General features: G+C 35.4%; 1 protein-coding gene across 1 annotated transcript; it reads right to left on the minus strand.

Moving 5' to 3' along the window:
• LOC120633941 (aryl hydrocarbon receptor) lies at positions 1 to 22,057 on the minus strand. The gene is made up of 8 exons (XM_039904372.1): positions 21,974 to 22,057; positions 21,189 to 21,278; positions 9,805 to 10,014; positions 8,672 to 8,859; positions 7,003 to 7,109; positions 5,714 to 5,855; positions 4,509 to 5,235; positions 1 to 16 (listed from the first exon to the last, which is right to left on the minus strand). The coding sequence occupies exons 1-8, from the start codon at positions 22,055 to 22,057 to the stop codon at positions 14 to 16; spliced, it is 1,551 nt and encodes a 516-aa protein (XP_039760306.1). The 3' UTR covers positions 1 to 13.
• Positions 22,058 to 27,283: the final 5,226 nt, after the last annotated feature.

The following is a 27,283-nucleotide window of genomic DNA, read 5'->3' on the forward strand; positions in this document are numbered from 1 at the left end:
TGCCAACGACGAGTCACTGTACAACGAATACTTGGTTAGAACTTTGTTAAGCCCGTCCCTTAATGCGCTGAGCCCATGGTCACAGTATAATGTAGAGCTCAAGAACATGAGCGTCTTTGATCTGTTGGGAAATGCCGACGTCAGTGTAGTTTTTTTTATAACTGAGGCCAGTACTTTGATTTCAAGATCTGTAAGCTTCTAAATCGAATGTCAGTTACGACTATCGGTGCTTTGTAACGTCAGAGTCAAATGGAATTTAGAACGTAGCAAGTAGTTTGCAAAATAAGAAATAGGATTACAGAATTTGCAACTCTAAAGCTGGTAAATTTAAGGTCTATTTTGCTTTGACGTTACAGTAGTTCGATACTCGTACACGATTACGATTGCGGGGATGCAAATATGATTAGTACTGTGCACCCTATAGGAGCTCTGTTCTAGCGACGATTGCCACGATTGATCTCTCTAGAAAACTGCATCGGATATAACTATTCTTACTCCGTGCCTTAGAGTGGATTAAAAAAGTGTAAAACCGAAGCAAATTTTGGTTCAAACGTACTAACTTGTGGGTCTAGAGATTAGACTTAAAACTGTTAACTGCCTCATGTTTAGTATTCTCATTTAACTAGGTTACGTGGACCTTGGTTCGTTTTCCGATTGGGTCAAGAATAATTAACATTAGTATTTATTCTATCTCTTGGCTTTGTTTAATAAAAATCAGTCCAGTGGTTTATACGTTAAAAGGCAGCGGATAAAAAGAGTTAATTATATAGTATATTTATTTAGAAGTATTTTTGTAATGAAGTCAACAATACCAGCCTGGAAGGAAGAAAATACTTTGTCTGCCTTTGAGAGCTTTAGGCCTGTATCCTATCACAATGGAGTGTCAATGCCTAAAGTGAGCCATTTAAACGCTAAGGATAATGTTTCCCAGATTCGTTTACCAATAAAAAAACAAAAGCTCACATTTATACGAAAGATTCTGTGCTGTGCAGAAGTGCTTCGTTATGGGCCGCATTAACTTGAAATCTACAGTTTTCTCGTATTAGCATGATGCGATTGACGTATGCTGCCTATTTCTCTGTTATACTGTTTATTTTTCCTTACCTCCAACTTGTCTTATATTTAAAGGTATCTTTTAGTCTATTTCTAGCGTAAAATATATTACAAAAATTAAAAACAAAAGAAAACTAATTTATTTGTTTTTATATTAATTTGGTTTCTTATCAAATTTTAATACATTTACATTAGAAAGTTTTAACAAAATTGCTGACATTTTAAGAAATATTAGAAATGATGAAGTACAACGTTTATTCAATACTTGCACGCTTTGTTAAGCTGACGAAGAGCTGCCCTTAGCTCATGCTGAAAGTTTGTCGGCTACTTCAAACACTCGGCACGTGTTGTACACACGCAGTGTTTATAGGCGCCTCACGCAATCTGTTAGCTAAACTCTTTTACTAAACACACAATGATTATAAAAAATCAAAAATCATATGACTAATACTTAATATTTTGAGTTTTCGTAGTTTCATTATTGTAATTAATGAAAAAAATGGATTCCGATCAAATAATGTTGTATTTTGGAAAGTTTGCGTGACGATTTATGTATTGTTTTAGCCGGTTGCTTCAACGTTAACATTGTGAAGAACCTGCATGCCAGTAAGTTTTCCATAATAATCTAAAAGTCATGTTAAGTCCACCAGTACGCACTGGGCCAGCGTAGTGAACTACGGAATAAACCCTTCTTCCGGGAAAAGACCCGTGCCCTGTAATGGGTCGGTATTCGGTTGATATGATGAACAGGATCAAAGGCGTGCATAGATACGTCACTAGCACAATGCAATATTGAAAAAACTGTAATCTGGGAGGCACGCATAGTGTATGTACAAGGGATGTGCTTTTATGCTTCACGTTGGCAAGGCAGCGAGTAGTCATGTCCCCATAAATGTAACAAAGAAAACCGTTTAAACTGTGTAATCGCTAAAATAAACCTGGTTTACATGTTCCGTACCTTTGGAGTACCGCATAATATTATGCGGAAAGATAAGAACGAAAATAGGCTCTTAACGATTTTCACAGTAATTTTGTAACACTTTAAGAAAGTATAACCTTATATCTGCAAGATATTTTATTAAATTGTTCGTTAGCGTTTTATCGAATGTGCTTTTAATGCTTATTTAATTAATGAATGCTTATTGTTTAATAAAGAATTAAAATATTATATTAGAAATATTAGAATTTATAACATGTAGTTTAGTTTGCAATATTTTTATGTAGGTATACATTTTTATTGCCGCACCAACCCGTTCCTTATAAGGACTAATTTCGCCAAAGGTTGTCAGGGGGAGATCGCTTTAGCGATAAGGCCGCCTTTGCACACCTAAACTAGTTTTTTATTTTTTAATACGTTCTCTTTGTATTTTGTTTTTGTGTGTGCTATAAAGAATTTAAAAATAATATTAATAAAAGTTATCCTCCCACTTAGATCGAGTTTGGTCCCGGTCACGCAACGCTAACTTTTCAGACTTAAGTGCATTTTTAATGTAAGCAATAAGATATCACATGCTTTAACAGTAAAGGATAAAGTCCTAAGGAAAATACTATCGAGGGCTCTTCTTATTGATAGAAGCAGGTAAAACTTCTTAGTTTGCAGCACCGACTCAATGTTGCCTGTTTATCAGTTTTTTACTGGATACACTTCGGTGCTCAGGAACGTCAAAATCCAAAATCCCAATTCCTCCTTCCCCGTTCTACCACAGAACAGTATCGCTAGGATTTGGGACGCCCTCCCGGCAACTGTGCTGCCACGTATAACTTAAATAACTTCAAAGCAAGAGTGAATAGGCATTTCTAGGCAAGCGTGCTCCAACTTTGACCTCATCAGTACTTTCTAACAGGCATGATTCTCAAGCGCTGGTCTATCGTTAGTAAAAAAATTAAAATAACTGCGGAATTCCATAGTATACAACGAAAATTTTGCTTAATTTTCTAGGCTCAGCGAAAAGCAGGAGAATCTGTACGGTGTATTTTCTTCAATCTTTATACTCCACACCAAACAGATCTTCGGAATCGAGATTCGACAGATCTTTATTTCTCAAAAAAATTACAAAAATTCGCTTAGTGAAGAAAACATTAAATTTAAAACTATAACATAATGTGAGTGTATAAAGATAAACTTCTGTAGAAGTGTTTCTTTGAGAACATTATAGAGAACTCTCAGGCAAGCGTGTTTCCTCACGATGTTTTCCTTCACCGTTGAAGCAAGTGATTTTATAATTGCTTAGAACGCACATAACACAGAAAAGTTAGTGGTGCGTGGTGCTGGGATTTATTCAAGGTTTTCCCCCTCCTATTTACAAGCTAAATTTTAAATACAAAATAATGTGGTTATGTAAGAATTATTTAGACGTTTTAAGATTTCATGCTCGGTACTCTGTAATACGTAATTTGCAATAAAAGTTATGCAATTTTATTTATCCGGTTTTCTTTTAAGTTGTTTTACAATTCACAGGGACATAAATACTTTTAATTATAATGCATGCTATTAAAATATTGATATGTTTATCTTTACTCTAAAAACTTATAACAAAATGCAGCAAAACGAAGAAACGTAAACGAAAATACTTCATATTATTTAAAAAAAAAACTTAGTTTAATATCTCAAAAATCAGTTAAGAATTTCTTCGTAGGTTTTAAATGTTAATGTAACTTTTACTAGAAAAATAATATTATGTAGACAAAGGTTGATTTGAGCAATATAAAACGCACTTCGTTTCACTGATTTCATTTAATTTCATATAAAAAGCGAAAATCACGAACCAGACATTTAATAATGAAGCAAAAGCTCACAAAAACGATAAAAAATAATATTTACACCGTCACACTCGATGTGTCTCTTAGTGTGACCGAAAGTAACTCAGAATAAGCTAAATTTATCTAATTTTACTAAAACCGTTACTTTGGATAGTAATTATTATTTTCAATTTCAAATATACACAAAACTATATACACAAAATTATTGATCAAAGTTCATTGCAGATCATTTCAAGTTTCTTTTTATGGAAAATTATATTCTTTTTACAATAATTATTGCTTTCTAATATGGAAAAACAGAGTATGGAAATATATGGTATTGGCATAAATAAGTTAATGTACAACATCTTTTGCATATGAAATCATTGAGCGAGGCATCGTTGCTAGTTGATATTCGGGTAACAAAAAAATTAAAAAAAAAGCTGCATCAAAAAGTGCAGTAGATTTCCAAGACATGTGCGACACAAGGAACGATTAAACTTGATTCTTACTTTAAAAGGATTAGTAATAGTAAAATACTAAAAAAAAACAAATTCGGATTGTAAGGGCGTTTCTTTGGTGGACGTTTGAAATTTTGCGCCCTTGGTGAACCCATGTCCATATAAAGTTACAGGGGATATTGCACAAAATACTAAGAGCTACAGTCATTGAGTCGCTTCAGCGGTGTGGTAGTGGGATGGATGGTATCGCCAAACCTGCGGTGGTGAGTACTCCACTGGGACTTCTTGAGCGGTTCCACCAGCGCCCCACATCAGGACCGTCTGTCTTGGCATCTCTGAAGTTTGGGTTTGCTGCATCCTCTCCTGTTCAGTGGACCCGCTTGACCCGCCAGGACTCGGTCCGGGCACCACACTGGGAGACCTCCTCTCCCCGGTCACAGGGCTCATGTACCTTCCACTACTGTCGACATACGTGTACTCCCGCGATGGAGGTCGATGATACGTCGGCGGGACTTCGTAACCAGGGGGCGGTGCTGGCTCGAGGAAGCCATTAGGCGCGTAGGGGGTGTAATGGTAAGACAGAGGTTTGTATTGGTGGAAGAGGTTGTCTGCTGCGAGGAATCTATCGTCTATGGGCGGTGGAGCGTAATGTAAGGCTGGAGCTGGCGGGTATTCCCCGTATGGAGCTGTATAAGCTCCGTTTAGGTTGGTATACGCCGCTGCGACCGCGTCAGCGGCTAAATAGTCCACTGGAGGCGGTGCTGGAGTAGGGGGCACTCGTCTTTTATTTCTGCAAGTGGATAAAAAGTCCCGCAATTGCGTCTTGTATCTTCTCGCCGCGCGGGGTGGTGTTGAGACGTTGGACTCGCAACCCGATAGCTGTTCTGTTTCGGAGAAGTAAAGGCTAGTGAGTCCGGTGTCTAAGTAGCTGACTTTGAAGTCCATCGTCCGCTTTCCGAGCAGATCCCTGCCTTCTTCTTCCCTGAAAATAATACAACAGTTCGTTGAGATTATATACATTGGTGCTTTTGTGAGATCGAAATGCTAGAATGGAAAATATTTTTCAGTGTCTGGGTGTTTATCTGAATATTCTAAGTATTAATGTATATTATCCATATAAATATTTATCAGCTATCTTAGTGCCTATAACACAAGCTACGCTTACTTTTGGGCTAGATCGCGATGTGTGTATTGTCGTAGTAAATATATATACTTTTTTAATATTTATATATTGGCAATGATTCACCGCCTTGTTTCGGAAAGCATAACATGCTTTCCGAAACTGAAGCGCAATCGATGCTTGAACCGAAGCTCAAAGCATCGATTGCGCTTGTTGACTATGAGAGAGAGAAATAAAGAGAGCTTCTGTGATTGCGGACAGACTTGTGCACAATAACATCTCACACGTGAAGTAGAACACGTGGCCGATATTGTGTCGTGTTATTAGTGTTATTTCTTACATGAGGGGTCTATGGGTGCTGATGACGAAGTCCGGCTTGGAGTTCTTGTAGACGAGACGCGAGGAAGTTTGTAGCCACTGCCATTGCCCGTCCTTCGTCTGGAAGCGGTACGCGATCATCCCTGATGCACCGGTTTTTAATACTGGAATATTAATACACGAGGTTAATTCTATGACCTTTAATACAGATTGATGACTGGGCTGTCTTGGATTTTTACCGGACATACAAGTATGTAAGTATATTTTTTGTACTCGTAACTATTGCCCGCGTTTTTCGTCCGGGTTTTATTACGGATTCCGGAACCCCGTGGAAACCGTTTTCTTTGCTGGGAAGAAAAGTAGCTTAGGTTACTTTCCGTCCTTTGAACTAACTCTGTGCCAAAAATCAAGTTAATTGGTCGTTCAGTTAGGGCGTTAAGGAAACACAAACAAACAAACACACTTTCGCATTTATAATATTAATGATATTCTATAGAAGATATTTTTGACGACCAAATCAACGGCGCAACGGTGAGCGCTGTGAATTTACGTAGGAGGTCCCGGGTTCATTTCCCGTCGAGGGCAACTAGGGAATTTATAATTTCTATAGTCTCTCATGGTCTGGTGGGAGGCTTTGGCCATGGCTAGTTACCACACAACCGACAAACACGTGCCGCTAAGCGATTTAATGTTCCGGTGCTATGTCGCGTAAAACTTAGACTGCATCATCACTTACCACCACGTGAGATTGCAATCAAGGGCTTACTTGTAGTGGAATAAAAAAGTATTTATGTGTATACTTTGGGACTAGAGCTTATCTATGTAATTGAGTATTATGTAATAGCATAAATATATATCATGTATATCTATTATAGTATATATAAATTTATATCGGTATTTGTGTAGTTAATATGTTAATGTAGTATGTATGTTCATGTAAGTTTTTTTTTTGTAACATCCTGTATGCACCATCCACTTTCCACTTTTTTATCGGCTTCGTACGCTCAGGTTGCCTTTAAAAGATCACTTTCAGTGATAAGGCCGCCTTTGCACCCTAGCACTAAGTACTTTTACTGTTTACCTTGTATTTTTCCTATTGTGTTGTGTTGCAATAAAGTTTTTCTATTCTATTGTATTCTATTCTATTCTATTCTATTCTATTCTATTCTATTCTATTCTATTCTATTCTATTCTATTCTAGATGGCGATGTGTGTATTGTCATAACATAAGTCATCAATGTCAACCTTCAAAATAAGTATGAGAAGTTTTTTTTTAATTTCGCGATGCTTTCAATATTGTGCAATACTTACATTCTTGGTGAGCGCTGGCAACGTACGCTAGATCATCGTAATGTACAAGATCATAACCACCCATGTTCGCAAGCTCTGCATCCGTGTACCCGAGAAGCATTTTACCCCTGAAAAATAAGACAATTAGAATGAATGGTTATAAATCTACGCGCAAAGTAAACCAATTATTTTGACAACAGGTTCCCTTTAAAACAAAAACACTTTCTTAGGATTTATGTTTTTTTATATTTTACCCCGTTCAATGGAACAGTAACATTATAACTAGTTTGATTGTTTACTTAAAATAAATCTCAAAATTCTAACTATTCTTAAAAACAATGCGGATGTTGGCTACGGAATTTGAAAACAAAACCTCGTTCCGTTCAAAATGTATAATTGTCGAGCATAAGCCGTACCAAATGGATTTATCGATAGTTATTCGAAGATGGCCGATCTAAAAGGGATAAGCATACCGACACGGGAATATTTAAAGGCTGTTAAACGATAAAAATATAATATTCTCGGATTAAATTTTACCTCAAAGTTTTTTTGGTCTTTTCTGATTTTGATAGATCATCTGAGAGTTGAGAGATGAGGTCTCACAATGATAATCTGATGAAGGACTTAATTATAGAATTAATTACAATCTTACTTTACGAAAATGAAGCGGTGATAGTCCAGCGGTTAGGAGCTCGACTTCCAAGTTCGAATCCCAGCACGCAGCTTTTCTAAGTTATGTGCGATTTAAGCAAATAAATTATCACTTGCTTCAACGTTGAAGGAAAACATCGTGAGGAAACCTGCATGCCTGAGAGTTCTACATAATGTTCTCAAAGGTGTGTGGAGTCCACCAATGTGCACTGGGCCAGCGTGGTGACTACGGCCTTAACCCCTTCTCATTGTGGGGGGAGATCCGTGCCCTGTAGTGGGCCGTTAATGGGTTGATATGATGATGGTGATGATTACGGAAATAATTCAATATCCAAAATTCATAAGTATAATTAAATTGATATAGTTTTTGTAAAACCCCAAACAATAATCCCTATCCCTACTAATATTATAAATGTGAATGTAAGTTTGTTTGTTACGCTTTCACGCAAAAACTACTGAACCGATCAACATGAAACTTTGTACACATATTCCTGAAGGTATTAGAAGGGAAGGGATGCCGAAGCCTTAACCACTAGGCTATCACCGCTATAAGATATGTTATAAATCTGCGAACGATTTCGATGATAAATAAATAAATAAACTACGACAATACACACACCACTATCTAGTCCCAAAGTAAGCGTAGCTTGTGTTATGGGTACTAAGATAAATGATGAATATTTTTATGAATAATATACATAAATACTTATAATATACATATAAACACCCAGACACTGAAAAACATTCATGTTCTTCACACAAACATTTTCCAGTTGTGGGAATCGAACCCACGGCCTAGGACTCAGAAAGCAGGGTCGCTGCCCACTGCCCCATTGGGCCGTCAATTAATTAATGATAATTTGATACCTTACAGAAAAAAGATAAGTGCTATATATAATTTTATAAGTGCTATGTATAGTTTCTTATGAAAATAAAGAAAAGGACAGCTCATTTACCAGGCCTTTAATTTTTAATCTTAACTGTGCTGGAACTGTATTAGGACAACCAAATCAGCATCAATATTTGTTTAGCTACTAACCTTTGGTCCATAGAGACTAGTGATAAATCCAACTTGTGTTTACTCTTGAACATGACCTCTTTCTGTGGTATCTCCAGCAGGCTGGGGGGCCCAAACGGCGCGCAGATTGCAAACAAAGCTAATGGTGGTTCTTCTGTTTTCTTATTCTGCCCGTGGAGAACTTTAATCCGGCCTCTTATGTCTAACCTCTGGAAACATGATTAGAATTAAAAATAAGAGTTTTTTTTTAAATAATAATATACTGCTACCACGACAATACACACATCGCCATCTAGCCCCAAAGTAAGCGTAGCTTGTGTTATGGGTACTAAGATGACTAAGAGAATATTTTTATTTATAACATACATAAATACTTAGAATATACACATAAACACCCAGACACTGAAAAATATTCATGCTCATCACACAAACATTTTACAGTAGTGGGAGTCGAACCCACGGCCTTGGGCTCAGAAAGCAGGGTCGCTGAAAACTGCGCCAATCGGCCGTCGGAGTTTCGTTGGCTGCATCAGACTTTTAATTAAGACTTTAAGATCTTCTAAGATTAGCGAGCTAGTTACCTTAATCTTTTTTATTCTTATTCTAAGAATGTATATAATATATATCTATTATAATCATATCAACAGTGGCGTGCCCTGGGTTTCTTACCAGGGTATGCATATAGCAAGAAAATTGCATAAATTGCAAAAATCCTCCTCCTATAAGAGTTATATATCAATTTTAGGGTACGCAGTGCTTTTGTGCATGTATGAAGTGCACGCCACTGCATATCAACTAATTACCGGCCCACTACCTCTCCCTCAATGAGATGGGGTTAAGGCCGTAGTCCACCACGCTGGCCCAGTGCGGATTGTTGGACTTCACACACCTTTGAGAACATTACAGAGAACTCGAGGTATGTTGGTTTCCTCACGACGTTTTCCTTCACCGTTGAAGCAAGTGATATAATTGCTTAAAACGCACAAAACATGGAGAGGTCCGTGCTGGGATTTAAGTGAAGTCGAAGTCCTACCCACTGGGCTATCAACCATTCCTATCATATCCATTATATCTCATTATATTCATCAGGGCTTGTTATTGAATTGAATTATTCTACATAAATTGAATTAACATATCGCTAAATCATAACTTACCAAAAATCCAGATGTGTTGTCTAATAAACATCTAAATCTGACTGTGAAACTTCTTTCTAATAGGTGCGCTCGCTCTTGCCTTAGAACGTCTTGAAGTGTGAGACTATTCGCTTCTGGTGGTAGAAAGGAGTTCCATAGCAACTGTCTCTGAAGTTCTTCTCTATCTTCGGAGTGGACTAACTCGTAGACTGATTGGTGGACTATGTCTGACTGTAAATAAACATTAAAGAGTAAGTTTTGTTATATGAAATCATTTTGATGACTCCGATTTTCATTTAGCGTTAAGTAATGTGATCAGATGTTCAATGGTATAGCCCTTCAAGGCACATAGTAAATGAACAAGGGTTGCTATTGCAAGTCTTTAGGTATAGTTACAGTTACCCATCAAGTTAAGTTCAGTGTGTTGACGGCTTACAGAATACAGGTGTCATCACCCATCTTTCCGCGGATGTCGTACGAGGCTACTAAGGGATTATAAGGAATGGGTACCAGTTTCCTCTGTGCTGCTACTACCGACTGCGATCACCGATCCGTCTACCTAGCATGGAGTTGAGCAGTGGACATTTTTAGGTTATAGATGATCAAGTTATAATTAGTAAGATCAAATGGAACCTAAAGAATGTCTCCAAAAGGTAATGTCATAATCACTGATCAATAAAGTGATATTATACTTAGTTTAGTTTCATAATAAGATCTTTACTATAAATAATCTAATAAGCCCCAGCGAAGGCAATCAATCAATTAAATCAGGGCAACAAGATAACCAGCTAAAAATAAATCTATTCATCGACGAAAAAAAGAGCAAGTCACAACTATACCGTAAATCAATAAACCATGGATGACCCTAAAAATCGATTCGAGCCCGATCATTAAAGAATCATCTGTTACAGAGACGGACATGTTAATTCTGATCCTTAAAAACGCCATTACAAGCCTTAAGTTCCAAAAGAAAAAGGTTCAATTTGCAATACAGGATCAAAATATGAATTATAACACGTAATATAACAAAGCCTCGTGTAAATACTGTGGATAATGTGCCGACAATAAGCGTTGCAAGTAGAAAACTAATTGATAATCAATGGGGTTGCGCAAGGCACAACACTAGCCCCCAAATTTTACGAATGACATGTTAATGAATCATGTAGGAAAACTTGCCCTAAGTTTAATGTTTATGCTTATAAAATGGGGTACTGGCGGTTGAATGTGGGTTCGAACATATTGCGATGGCATTAAATGTCAGAGGATGATTTGTTTGGTAATTGCTTCTTGTTCCTGGTTCGATTTGGGGGTATAGTATAGTTGCTATGGCGAACTAAAATGTTTTGTTAATATGCTTATTGTTTTGGCATTTTTTTCTCGGGTTTGTTTTTTGTGAATGTTTTTTTTTTCTTCCACTACAAGTTAGTTCTTGACTGCAATCTCACCTGGGGGCAAACGATGACGCAGTCTAACATGGTAGCTGGCTAACCTGTTAGGAAGTATGGTAGCATACCCCTAATCAGTTTTTACGCGACATCGCACCGGAATACTAAACCGCTTAGCAGCACGTCTATGTAGTGGGACCTGGGCACGGCCAACGGCTCCCACCAGACCAGACCAGAGAAAAGTCAGAAATTATAAATTCGCAATGTGCCCCTGTCGGGAATTGAACCCGACCTCCTTTTTTTTTAATTAATAGCGCTCACCGTTGGATAGGCGTTACTTTGCAGAAATCCATAATATATTATAAAAATTAAGCTTAATTTGCTATACTCCGCGAACAGCAGGAGAATCTGTATGGTGTAATTTATAATTACTTCAATCCGTATACTCACCAAACAGATTGAATAACTGTTATTATTTTGAATAACTGTTACCAACACAAATACAAAAGTGTCCCATTTCTATATCAATAATTATACTTTCTCTTTACTAAAAAGTAGTAAGGTCAAATGGTGTGGAAATCAAAAAAGGGAAAAAAAAATACAGTCACATTGACAATTTAGTTTGAATGAATATAATTTAATGTACAGTCCCTCAAGACAGAAGTTAATAGGCTAAAGATTAATAAAATACTAGTAAATCTTTCGAAGAAAAAGATTTCTTACAAACTTTTATTTTAATTGACTTGAACCCTACCCCAAAAATATTACACACACACACACACACACCCACACACACAAATATACTAACTATTTTTACTATTTCCTTTTTTTAAGCTACAATTAAAGCTACATAATAGTAATGTCTTAATTTCAATCTGTCTATCTATATTCCGGGGGCGTGGGCTGGTTATCCTTAACACAGATACAATCTAGCTGGGATAGCTTCGTCAACTCATTATACGTGCAATTTTGATGAAAGAAATTATTTATTATTATACTGCTATTTGCCAGCAGGTTCGGCGATACAGAAAAAACCTCATGGCTGGTTGGATTGATCATAAGAAGGCCTATGATTCGGTGCCTCATTCGTGGCTCATGGAAGTCATTCGGTTGTGTAAGGTCGATGCAACCCTAAGCTCTTTTCTTGAGTCATGCATGAGGCATGGATGACAGTCCTTCGTCACCCAGGAGCTGTTGGGAACTCTGAATCGACTGAACCGATAGGAATTAGGCGGGGTATTTTCCAGGGCGATAGTTTAAGTCCTCTATGGTTTTGCCTAACCCTTAATCCTCTCAGTACCTTGCTGATGGACTCAGGACTAGAATTTTACCTACGCAGGCGTGGTGAGTTCATATCTTACTTACTGTATTGTTATTATTACTTTCTATTGATTTATTGATCATTTATTGATTTTCTTTCGTTTTTTTTTTTAATTCTTAACAATGATTACAAAAATTAAATAAAACACTATAAAAAATTTTGTAGATTTAAAAAAATTTAAAGTATTCAGTATATGAGGCTTTAAATGAGGGGTTAGTTGCTGTCCGCTGCGGAGTTCTATCGGTTATAATTTGTCGGAGTGATAGAGTAAAAACGTCAAACACTCATCCCCTCTCCCAAAGGAACCGAGCTTAATGTCGGGATAAAAAGTATCCTATATTACTTCTAACACATCCAAAAATATTTGTACAAAGTTTTATGAGGATCGGATAATTAGTTTTTGCGTGAAAGCGTAACAAACAAACATACATTGACATTTATAATATTATACGGATTATTATCGTACACACAATACTTTCACTCACAAAAACAGCAAAACTAAGTCCCTTTTAAAGTGACCTTCAATGTATAATAATTAAATTATTCCACCTGGAACGTTACCGGGAGACCACATGTGCGCCATTAGAAGGGCAATGGGGAACGATCGATGACCAGCCACCTGGTGAGACGGCTCGAAGTTAATCTAAATGCCCCTTGTTCCGTTTTCGAAAATGTATGGAGGGTGTGCGTTATTGTAATTTTTAAATCAAGCTTTTATTGGCCCGGGGGCTGGTCTGTTTTTAATGTTTTGGTTCACAATAGACAATCTCTATAGGTAGAAAGAAATAAGATTCATAAAGATAAGTTTTAAACTATATGAAGCCTATACCCCTTTTTTTTTTTTTTGGCGTGGTGGAAAAGCTTTATGGCTACCTCTGTTCTTTTGGACAGGACAGAGGTTATGTGGGACTCGTTTACCCGAACTAAAAACCACCACGGCATGTCCCTCTCGTTGGATTAATGGCTTAGTGGCGCGTCTTAGTTACTACAGTAGCCACAACAGCAGCCTCGTAGACCAGAGAAAATTCAGAAATTTTAACTTGCCCGGACGAAGTTCTCCACACTGCAAGGAAACTGTATTTAAGAGTGCCTAGAGATAATTCATCTTTCTTCCACCACCGGTCTTTCACTATTAAGGTTAGCTTTGGAATGCCTTAAAATCTGAGAGACACAGTCGATTACCATCTTTAAAAAAATATAAATAAATATATTTATCTATATATATATAAAAGAGAAAGTGTGTGGGTATGTTTCGTATAGGCTCCGAAACGGCTGGACCGATTTCAATGAAACTTTCAGGGAATCTCCGGATTGACCTGGCGAGTAATCCTGTAAAGTTTGGTGACGATCGGAGCACTCCTATTTTTGAACTGTCAAACTGTCAAATACAGCTTTTATTTACTATGATGATATTCTATTGTTGGGTGTACATGGTTGTAGATAATGATCTTCACCCGCTCGAGAAGAGAATAGAAGAGAATGAATACGGAGAGAAATAAATGATTTAATATATATATATTTTTTTTAAATTGAAATATAAAATTGAATGATGTAAGTTTATTGTTTTAATAAAATAAAGCAAAATCCAGCCCGGCGATGCGGGCTGGCTGGGTACGCTAGTATATTATATAAGTTTTTTAATATATACGTCGAAAATCCTAATAATAAGCTCATTAGAATCGTCGCTCAGGCATCCTCTGACAACGTATTCTTTAAAAAGTGGCAAACGTATCAGATTCCAAACATGAAATAATATAAAATTCTTGAATTTTAATTATCATTTAATTTACACTAATTTTAATGTTAGATTTTAATTATTTTTTTTTTTTTATTTATTTATTTATTTGAGTGGCTTTTATATTTATTTTATGTTAATCTCTCAATTTTGAATATGGGTTCCCGACCTGTTATAAAATGTTTTTTTTTTTATATATATTTATATGCACCACCTACCCCTCTTCTTGAGCAGTGTTTTACGCCATTGGTTGACTGGAAGAGATAAGGTCGCCAAATTGTACACATAGTGTAAACTCATTATTTATTTTTTTCCTTTATTTTTAAGTGGTGAACAATAAAAGTGTATTGATTCATTCACTCATTCGTTCATTCCCAAATTTCTCCTTCCTAACTCCTACGCTTACTTTGGGGCTAGATTGAGTTAAGTATACCGTATAACGTAGAGTATTTCCTACTGTCTGTAATACTGTAACAGCTATTTTACCTCTTGGATGTCAAAGTAGAACTAAGATAATAGTTCAGGTTAGATTAATTTTACGTCATTAGTCATCGGTTGGGACTGCCGCTACCCCCGGCGCGTATCTCTAACTTTTTGGAGTTATGTGTGTTTTGTGTGTGTGATGTGTGTTTGTGTGTGTGTGTCATGGGTGTGTCAGAGGCATGGATGGATTTCCAAACGGATCAAAGGATTTTGGTTATATATTAGTCGAAATAAGGACATTCTAAAGCTAAGAAGCTACGAGTATATTATGAAATCCGCTCCATAATAGCCGCCACCACAAAATGAAAAAGTACATATTTTATCTCAATATGGATATCAAATAAAAGGGAACCCAGCATGCCTAAGAGTTCTTCATAAATTTCTCAAAGGCATGTGCAGTCTAGCAATCTGTATTGTGCCAGCTTGGTGTACTACAGCCTATAAACCCTTCTTATTCTGGGAGGAGAGGTCAGCAGTGGTCTGGAAATCGTAATGGTAATGGTAATTAATACTAATAATAAATGGACAAAACGCACATCTCTATGGAAAGGTCCAAAGGGCATTAGAAAACGGGGTCGACCAAAGGTACGATGGTCAGATGAATTAGAGAGAGTGGCTGGCGAGAACTGGCTTAAATGAGCGCTAAACAAAGCTGAGTAGAGAAAATGGAGGACGCCTTGACCCACAAGGGGTCCTTGGTTTCATAACTCAATTAGCCAAAAAAAAAAAAAATTATCTAACGTACAAAATTTGCAAAAGCTTATATTCTTATCTATTTTTATATTTATTATGTTTTTGTTTTGTTTATATCTTCAATCAAGGAATAATAAAAGGCTTTTTAATTTTTAATTTTTATTTATTTTTAATGGTAATTAATTGGTTTCGATATAGCGTTGGTTTTGGACGCTCTATTAACTTTTATCTCAAACATTTTTTCATATATCTACGAATGACGTATTGAAAAAAAAAAAATTGAAATAAAGGGAAAGTAGATATGCCCAAATATTCAAAGGCCTTCTAACCCGATAGTCAAATGGCACAAATAAACAAGAACGCTTGCAATAATGTTTATTTAAATCAATACCCCCATTTTATGGCACGTGGCGGCGTCACGACTCAGTACCGGTGGATTTAATGATTTCCAAATCGATTCGGTTTTAATCGACCACCCTGTTACAGAGTAAGATCTTTCGACAGATATGCCGATAGGTATTAACTGTTACGAATAACAATCGTACTGACGACTTTCTCTGTTAAGTGAATTGGGATATACTGTTACTGTACTTGTTCAAGACAGACCTTTCTGAAGCATGTGAATTAAATCGGTATTAGTTTAATTATTTTATTTCCATAAGTTGTTAGTTTCACAAGTGGAAAATGTTTGTGTGATGAACATGGTATGTTTTTCAGTGTCTGGGTGTTTATGTGTATTTTATAATTATTTATATATATTATTCATGAAAATATTCATCAGTCATCTTAGTTCCTATCTTAATACTCCATACTTTGGGGCTAGATGTGTATAAAAAATATATATTGTGGTTTGAGGCACTTAAAATACACGTATGTTTGTTTATATATATATTTATTTGGATCAATATATAAGAAATGTTTTTCAATCGATTTAATAATTTATGTTAAAGTATCTATTATGTTATTTATATCTTATATCGATTATTCGTAATGTATTATGGTGCATGATGATGGCCTAGTGGGTGCGACTTCAGCTTATCTTTCGGTGGTAACGAATTCTAACATTACCTCACCTCAAAAATTTCTGAGATACGTGCATTTTATGGTTGATGTAAAAATAATTATGTAGTCATTCGTATGTCCTGCGAAGCTTTGCTCTATTTAAACAGACGGTTTTCCGCACTTACCCACCATCTATCAATCAGTTATATCTAAGTAGGTATTAAAAGCAGGTGTAAAACTAAAATTTCGCAACTCCTGGTTTTAACAGTAACAGACTGTTGAAATAAGAACCTAATGCAAATCAATTTTATACATTTTCAAACATAGAGAACTACTAAAATACCTAAGAGCCTATCTATTAAAATAAATTAGTCTTAGGTTAGCAGGTAACCGAATAATTCGGGTTCAAGTCGGAACAAAAGTGTAGGGGGAATAAAATTTATATACGATTGTTAACTGAAAGTTTTATGGCGCGGGTTGGATTTGTGCCCAAATAGCGTTTTTAGTTCTGATAGCAATATTTCATTGCGACTTTATTAGCAGTGCCTATCTTTTCGTAGCTAGGCAAGTTTTTATTAACAAGGAAGTTTTAATGATGAAACTGGTTTTATGTCACACTCTTTTACTTTAGAAGCAGTTCGGCTGTGGAACGATTTGCGGGAGTCGATAAAAAGAGCTCCTTCTAGACCGTCGCGTTGCGAGAGTGTCAAGGAGTATCTTTTAAAAAAAGAGTACCTATATTTAAAAAAAGATTTAAGTAAGACACCCTTCTCCGCGGCGTTAGCACTTTTGTCTCCATGTTTTCCTCTTTACACTGTTTTATGTATTTAGTTTTTTAGAGCACTAATTCTCACCAAAGCTTATTATTAACGTAGCAAATCGTTAACGTAGTCTTTTATACTATAACAGACTTTTCTAGAAGTTTACGTTTAATATAAAACTGACACTTTTGAGATGACTTTGAACTTTTTAAAAGTCATCTCGAAGATATATACTGTTGGTTTATTGTAAAATTGAATACGATTTCCTTTAAATAAATTACTTTTTTTATGTAGTCTAGTAGGTACAGTGCACTGCAAGTTCTTTTTTGGTTCTCAAATTATTGCAGTTACATTTTCTCTTCTATTTAGATATATTTTATAAATCTGTTGTAAACTTGCGAGCACGTATTAAATGATTAAAGTTACAATCAAATACCAAATTTTCTATGCAGTGAGAAGATGTTGATAACTAATAATATAAAAAGGTTTCCAAAAATCCGAGGATTAACTTAGCCGGATTGTTATATGCAATATAACTAGTTAAGAAAAAATACGCCAAAGTCTTAAACTTTTTTGGTTCAGTTGAAACTCATGTCGATGAAAATATATATCTAGGTACCAATAAACGTTAAATTATATTATTCTAAGACAATAGGTATTAAAGCCTCCGATAAGCCCTTTATCTGAAATTAATATAGTATATACATATCATATATATTATGCTCTATGTATTTTAAATCCAAAAAGGTGTCAGCATAATTTGCTTAATATTTTGGGTTTTAGATTTTTTTTTCTGTTCGCATTAATTATTATATATGTGCTCACATTGGCCTTTATTACTTTACGACCTCATAATTACGTCGCAAAAACTATAAAATTAATAAAAATATCTTCGTTTATGATCCTTTTAGTGTTCTTTACTTTACTACGCGATAAGCAACACGACAAACCCCGCAGTTAAGGGCCCACCTAAGCGAAATTAAAACTATGTCCGTATTATGTCATTTGATGGCCGATTGGTGCAGAGGGCAGTCACCCTTTTTTCGCAGTCCGAGGTTGAGGGTTTGTTTCCTACAACTGGGAAATGTTTTTGTCATGAACATGAATGCTTTTCAGTGTCTGGGTGTTTTTCTGTATAAAATAAATATTTATGTATATTATCCATAAAAATATTTATCATTTATCTCATAGCAAAAGCTAGGCTTACTTTGGGGCTAGAGTGCGATTTGTAATATATTTTATTTATTTATTTCCTTTGCAGTGCCGAATATGAAATTCCTCTTGTTTTTTTTTTAAAACCAAACCCAGAAGTTATACAATAACATAAATGTTATAATAATTATATTCAAGCAGCCTAGTAGTTTCTCATGAAAATAATAACACTGAAATAGCTATATGCAAGCTTTTAATAAAGCTAAATTTAAAATGTGTCACAATTATTAAAATAAACGTACCTACTTAGTGACTTATATTTTACAAAAGTTTATCAATTTCAATTACTTATATGTGATTTCTGTTCGTCTTGAATGGCTTTAAACATTTAGCCATACTATAGCTGTACTACGGGAGCCTTGAGTTTGTATTGAAAATTTAACAAACAGCATAATGCTCTATCTAAAAACAATCTCCAACCCAAAATGTTTAGTAATATTAAGAATATTCATAAATAGCATAAAAATAAAAAATACTAGGTACTAAAATATTAATATACAGTTAAATATAATTTTATTACTAAATTGAAGTCAATTAGACAAAGATAAAGATCTTTTAGACAGTAATTAATATATTGTTCCGAAAAAAATACAACCACAGCCAAATCATATATTTGCTATAAGTAATATTACCGCTCTGCTATGATATAAATATTAAGGATATAGTATTTAAACACGCACATACCCTCCCAACCTACAGGCATAAAAAGGAGGGCTACATTAATATAAACTGACTATAGTAAGGCCCTAAATCCCCTAATGGCCCTTTTTCTGCACTATTTAAACACAGGCTTTTATAGCCTGTGTTTAAATAGTGCAGAAAAAGTAATCACAAATTCACTCCAAGTTGCGAGAAAAAAATTATATTGGAAAAAATACGCTTTACTAAAAATATGTAAAATATCTTATTAAACTGGTACCGGTATAAATTTAAATGTGTACTTAAGCCGAAGGATGTAATTTTATTATAAAGTGAGGCCCTTAAAGAAAAAACTAAAGGTCTTTTTTTAGCCAGTTATCGCTGTAATTAATATTTTTATGGAGTCACCCGGACCAAAATTCGACCACAGCAATATCATATATTTGCTATGATTAATATTACAGCTGTGCCGTGGTGGTCTCGCGTTTGTATGGAAAATTAGGTCGGCTCTTTCTCTTAATGGTCGCAATTAATTAGGGAAATGCGATAAAAAATTATAATATGCACTTGTGATTATTTTGGTGAGAGCTTGTGTTTATATACTGGCTATACTGTTATGGTAAGTATGGCATTCTTTCTGTTTGTAAAATGCTTATAATGGATAGGGAGTGACTCCACTACTAAAGTGGAGTGGTAATTGATGCTTCAATATTCGTCGTAGTGTAGGCGGTTTCTTTATTCGCAAGTTGGAGGGCGTTACGATATTGGATTTATTTTAATATTTGTTTCGTGTTTAATTATTAGTATTTTATTAATTTTAATTATTTTTATTATTATTATTATTATTATTGTTAATTTAATTTGTGCTTCATTTTATGTTATTTTTAAAAACTGTTAAGTGCACACTATATGGGCTATGCCTGAAATAAAGTTTATTATTATTATTATTATTATTATTATTGGATAGAAGCAGACGTTACTTTGCGGAAATCCATAATATACTATGAAAATTAAGCTTAATTTGCTATACTCCGCGAACAGCAGGAGAATCTGTATGGTGTAATTTATAATTTCTTCATTCCTTAGGTAAGGAAGGGAGGTAGGGGTACGAAAGGTATAAAACGCGACTCTTTTGGCCGTCAACGTCAACATCTCCTGAGTATACTCCGGTTTCGGAGCGAAACGTGCGTAGAGGGTACATTGATAAGAACTTGTTTGGTGTGAAGTATACGGATTGAAGGCATTATAAATTACACCATACAGATTCTATCATATCCTGCTGTTCGCGGAGTATAGAAAATTAAGCTTTATTTTCATAAGGGCTTTACGATTGCTTTGGTAAATGATGAGATAAAAAGTTGTAATATAATATGCACTTGTGATTAATTTGGTAAGGGCTTGAGTTTGCTGCTTGTTACTTATACTGTTGTGGTAACTAGGGCATTCTTGCGGTTTATAAAATGCTTATAATGGGTAGGGAGTCGGTCAGGTCATCATCCTAAGCCCACAGAACTCAGAGTTGAGTCCATACAGAACCCTCATTTAGCCACTATGTATATAGCACATTGTGTCCAAAAACAGTGAAATCGTCCAACGCACGTACGTCCCTTCACACCCGCTTAATGTTGCTAGCTCACAAACTTTCCCATTTTCCCAATTTTATGGTAAACGTTTAGAACATTAGAGGTAAAATAATTACTGTCAAATGCAAAGTTAAGTGAAATAACTAACCGCCTGTTCGAGAAACACTACTAAAGTGGAGTGGTTTATAATGCTTCAACATTGGCGGTGTGTTTCTGTACGTTTTTAATTCTGCGCCTAAACCTATTAATGCTCCTTTGTCAAGGCATTGGACGCTTTGATTGCTTTTGAGAATATTATGGTAACCTCTCAGGTAGATTTCCTTGCAATGTTTTCGTTCATCGTTGCAAGTGAAATTTAAATGGCCTATATTAAAAATGCATATTACTCCGAAAAGTTAAGAGATGCGTGTCAGGGATCGAACCCGGTGCCCCCGAAAGGTAGCCTAAAGCCACCGCAACCAACCACTGAGCTATACAAATTTAGTCACAATAATGTGAGAGTAAAATAGACCTTATGCCAATTCCTTTAATGCTTAAGTTCTTCGATCCATATTTTGTGATCTCATACTGTCTTACTATCGAAATACTGACCTGGTGGAAGCCTAGGTAGCTCTCGATGCTGTGCGTCGCGAAGAACACCTCCCCCTCGCAAGTGAGGATCATCAGGAAACCGTTGAGTGCCTGTAATCACCACACAAAACAATTATCATCTCTATCTTCATCATCCTATACTCATCAGCATCTGAACTTTTAAAACATGGAGTCATTCGTACACAATCTTCCAATCCCCACTGATTCATTATGGTAACCCATTACCGGCCCAATTCAGGGCACGGGTTTCGTCGCACAGTTAGAAGGGGTTAAGGCCGTTGTCCACCACGCTGGCCAAGTGCGGATTGTTTGACTCCACACACGATTGTTTAGTTGTTTGATTCGAAATCCGTGCTCCGAAAGTAAACTCGAAGTCCTCCACAGGGCAGTGGCGTGCATAGAGGGTATGGTTATACCCTGTGTATGCAGATGATATAAAATGAAGAAAATCTCCAGTACAAGTTATAAAGACTTTTTACTGACTTTTGCAGAACTTTTTGAGTCTTTAAAGCATACACCAACCAACGTAACATTTGTATGCACATAGATATACGTAAATAGATATAATATACAGATAAACACGCATAAATTGAGAAACATTCATATTTATCACACAAACATTTTCCAGTTGTGAGAATCGAACCCACATCCTTGGACTTAGAAAGCAGGGTCGCTGCCCACTGCGCCAAGGTATCGGCCGTCAGTTAATCTCACACTAGGCACTCTGTTTTACGACGTTTATTATTAAGGTCTTTGTATTAGTGCAATAATATAGTGCAGGTCACCTGTAAGAACATTTCGCCGTCCGGCATGATGTGGTCGTAGTGCGCGTGGTCCCGACGGTGCAACTCCTCCTTCTCTTTGTGCATGACCACTGGAACAGAAGAAACATCCGCTGAGTCATCATCATGACCAGTATCCACTACAGGGAACAGACCTCCTATCAGAATGAAAAGGTTTAGACCGTAGTCCACCACGCTGGCCAAGAGAGGATTAGAAGACTTCACATGCCTTTAAGAACATCTCAGGAATGCTGGCTTTCTTCGCGATCTTAATATCATCGTAGTATGTACCTCTTGAGGTGTGTGGAGTCCATCAATCCGCACTGGGTGAGCGTGGTGGGCTACGGCCTTAAACACACCCCCCTCCGTGCTGGATGATTGCTATTTGCTTTTGTTCTGCTTTCAACATTTCTCTCTAAACAATTTAATGTATTTTTTCCACTTTAATTACATTCCCACCTCCCACTCCCATACCAATTACTCGCAATATCTTTGTACCTAGATATAAGATGATTTGGACGAATTTATACTCTATCTTTATAGTGATAAAGTGTATATTCGCTTCAGCAGACTTTCACCCCTTACAGCTTCCCTAAACCAATTACGTGATGTGATTTGTCGTCATAACCCCGCCTATTTACCTACTAGTGTACTAACGATTCAAGTCATTACATAGGATATATAAGTTAAACTTTATGACAGTTTATTTATCATTTTTTTATTTATACTCTTTATTTGTACCTATTTCCACAACATGACAAGAAAGTTATAAAAAAAACACTACAAGTAGTAGAATACTATACTATACTGAATCATACAAAAACACGAAACTTATTAACATCAAACCGATATATAACTACTATACTTCCATCAGTGGCGTGCACAGGGTCTTCGACCAGGGTATGCATAAAGCAGATATATAGCGTTAAATAGAAATATTCACCTCCAACACGAGCTATATAAAATAATTTGGGTATGCAGTGCTTTTGTGCATGTATGAAATGCACGCCACTGACTTCCATATTGTTAAGAAAAATTCTTAACAAATCCATTCATACGCACATCGCATTTACAAAAATACACCAAGTGCAGAGTAGAACTTCCTCGGGCGAAGAAATGTGAAATTTAAAGGTGTACCTACAACTCTACAATAAATTACCCACGGAAGTGAAAAATGCGAAGTCGTTTACAATTTTCAAACGCAAATTAAATAATCGCATACTATCTCAGTTGTAATGTTGTAATACCGCTTATGACTACATTATGGCAACGACTTCGCATTTCGCAACATACGGATATCGAAGTTTCTGAGGGTAAATTTTTAATAATTTATATGTATACCTAATAATAAGTACAATATGATTGCTAATCAAATAATATAATATGACATATAACATCAATCTGATTTCTCTGTAAGTAAATATGTAAAATTATTCTTTAAGATAAATAAATGATTCTCAAACCTGAAAATACAAAAGGCGTCCTTATCGCTAATAAGCGATCTCTGCAAGGCAACCTAGGATTAAGAAAACTAAAAAGAAAACAAAGAAGTTTAGCTACCTAATTGTTGCCCGTAATTTCTGTCGCGTTTATTTTGCTAGGGTTAAAAATACGACTGGAAACCTTTAATTTCCCTAAATAAAATGTACCTAGGATAGCTTGAGGATGCGAACTGGTTTTATGTAAAGTTTCCCCAAGATAAATGAAGCCATCAAAGCCATACTAGTTACTATTTTTTTTATAAAACTGAGGGTAAATTTTACTACTAGGTTTTTCAGGATGAATATAATTATTTGTGTAGTTCTGCTTGGTCCTTGCTAGTCAAATAACAATAAATAAATTCATGCCCATCTTCAGGGTACAAGGTTTGTTTTATATTTTGGTGATGCTAACTACATTTACTTCCAATTTAAAGTCTTAAAGGCTGAGCTGAATATAAGTTACATACAAACAACCATATATATTAGGATGAATTAAAAAAATATATATGGAGCCCTAGTAATGGTCGAAATCGGTACTAGGGCTGCATAATAATAAAAATCAAAGTAATGTTCGAAATTCGAAATCGGTACATAATAAAAAAAATCAAACTGTCAATTGTTTCGGCACAGCAATCAGCGTAATTTCGATATTCGAAACCGAACAAACAAACAGCACTGGCCAATTACTGCCAACGTGAAATACACCATCTGGTATTAGGGGTGTCTCGTAATTCGGGTTGATACCTGTTTATATCGATAAAATTATCAATACTATCGATATAATGATTTTTTACTCAACTAATTGTTTGTTCGGATTAATCATCCATAATTAACGTTTCGGCAAATATAATTTACACTAAAGAATGCTATTTCGATATTAGCTGTATAGTATATAGTTAAAAATAGTCCTGTAATGATTTGAGTTAATAAACATAAGGCTAATAACTAGCCAAAATTTCATCATGATGAAATATTAGAGGGAGTTTTCCTTGACTGCAATCACATTTGATTATGATGCAGTTTAAAATGGTAGTTGGCTAACACACCCCTAATCCCTTTCTACTCGGCGTCAACATACCGGAACGCTAAATCACTTATTAAATGTTCACGGCGACTTTACTCTTATTATTTTAATAAGTATGTAAAACTGCATTACAATAGTCATGAAAAAGTTTGAATTAAAATAATTTTCCGTTTGAGTATTTGATTAATTGTAAACTTTCATAAGTATGGAAAGTTTGTATCTGCTATCAAAAAATGCACTTGAATGTGTGTTTTTTCTTAGACTAACTTTTTGTAAATGAGCAATCATTTTTGCGTTATTAACTTATTGTAACTAGTATTACTTAAAAAAATTCAAAAAAAAAAAAAAAAATATGTAATCCAATCATGGTACTTTTTCATGATCGGTAGGATCAGATAGTTTATACTGTACAAATTGTACATGGTATGTCGTGCATACTTCAATTCCTTATTAATAAACGAAGCGTAACATCAGAATAACGATGCAGTATTTTGTCCCACTTCAAATGTCAAAACGTGGCAAAACAGTGCGTAACTATTCCAACGCATGTTTATTAATAAGGGAGCAGAAGTTTATCAATAGCTTAGAAGTACTAAAATTACAACTCAATACTTGTATAAGAATATTTTACAATCTTAATAGTCGAAATGTTATTTTAATATAAATTATTATGCGGCAAGAACTTTTACTTAATACAACATAAATAAATACATTACAATTATTTATAACGCAATACGAATAAACATGTCAGTTTTGTCATTCGCGATTGTTTTGTAACGAATTCACGCATACTACATGAATATAAATGAACAAATTCTCTTGAATACATAGTTGTGATGAATATTACCCTTTTTTATTTACTATATTAATTATGCATTTCTACAACTGATAACACTTAAATGAAAGCGGCTGGTTGTGTTACAATAGTAACTTATGTTATAAAGTAGTTTATTTATTTTCTTTGCCCAATTAAATTCAGAAAGGCGATGTTTGATAAATAAAACACAGACAAAATAGCAATAAATTAAACAGCTTATCGAGATTTTCATTTTCATTTAGACAAACTTCTACCTTTTTGTAGAATGTATTGGATTTATAGTTTTTCGCGGCGCGATCAAGATAAGAGTGCTGGCAATCGAATCGATTTATCGATAATGTCCTTCGATACGTCACTAATCGAGCTCAGTGGGTTTTATCACACATTATGATCGTCATTACCGACTATCGAATAGTGATTTTTTTTTTGCTTTATATTGAGAATTGAATATTAAAAATATACTGAAACTATGGAAGTCAGCTGTTATCATTCAATCGGATGTTTGGAATTATTTCTTGTTGCTTAAAGCAATTACTGACTGTAAAAACTCCTGCAAACCATTGACTAAAAAATTATATCAGATCATACGTGCATAATTGACTTCTTTTTTTTTATTACTCTATAAGTAGTTCGTCTAATCTCACCTGGTGGTAAGTTACGATGCAATGTAAGATGGTAGCGGGCTTTCACTGAGTGTGGCATTTGGGTATATGAAACCTATATCCCCAATCGGCTTTTAATTAGGTATACGCTACATCGTACCGGAACGCTAATTCTAAATTGCCGCTGCCTTTTAACCACAGCGCTCACCGCTTACCCTTTATTGAAAATTCTAAATAATCCTATCTAAAATTTTAAATGTGGAAGTTGTTTTTTTTGTTTGTTTGTCTCACACTCTAACTTAGCAACCAATCAACTTAACTTTTGACATAGAGCTAGTTGAAAAAACGGAGAGTAGAATTGGCTACTTTTTATTCCATTGGATATTTTTCTTTGGTGTACAATAAAAGTGTATTCATTCATCATTCATTCATTCATTCATTCATACATTCATATCCCATCGAACCCGGACGCTTAATGGCTTGGCGACTCATCTTTGTCGGTAGGGATGTAACTAGCCACGGCCGAAGCCTCCCACCAAACAGCTGATCTTTTTATTCTTCGTTTCACTGGGCTGTTTTCCAATTGTTAGTCATACGCTTGTTGTACGTCGAACTACATCAAAGGCTAAGGCCACTGCTAGAGATATTATTTTTTCAAAAATACTAGGGAAATAATAATTACAAACTAAAATTAATATTTACAATAAATATAAGCCGTCTAACTTTTTACTTATGGGCATGGTACCCAAAATGCTGGCGCTATTGCCCCTTTGCATAGCTAGACTTAGCTGTTGGGCTAAATAAGCGCCAGCTCTTGGGTCACCAGACGTAAGGACCAATTTTTGTGACACTATGTTAATAAAATTGTATTGTTGACAGAGGTTATAATTAGCTCTACATTTTACTTATTCGTAAAAGCAGTGAGCGTAAAACCAATCGCATCATTAAACCTCCCGATAAACATCGCCACTGGCAGATAAAATACTCAATCAATTGAGTAATTATTTCCAAAGATATTTCCGATAGCATCTCTACATCCCTACACGGAGTAGACTGACAGTTGGAAGCTGCAATTAAAAGGGTTTTTCTCAATTAAATGTTCGGCCATCTTGGAAGATGGCCGAACATTTAATTATTATTTTTATATTTATTTTATTTATATGAATATTTTATTTTGTGTTTTTATTTGTGTATTTTTTATTTTTGTATTCGTATGTAGGTTTATAATAATTTTACACCACCTTTTTGTTCTCGCTCTTGTTGTCTCCTAATCGTAAGGTTGCCTGGCAGAGATCGCTTTTAAGCGATAAGGCCGCCTTTTCTATTCTACTCCAGTTTTTTGTGTTTCTCTCTATTCGTCCTTTATTTTCCTAACTGTGTAGTGGTGTA

This window comes from Pararge aegeria, chromosome 22 (genome assembly GCF_905163445.1).
Source record: "Pararge aegeria chromosome 22, ilParAegt1.1, whole genome shotgun sequence".
In the NCBI taxonomy this organism is placed as follows: Eukaryota; Metazoa; Arthropoda; class Insecta; order Lepidoptera; family Nymphalidae; genus Pararge; species Pararge aegeria.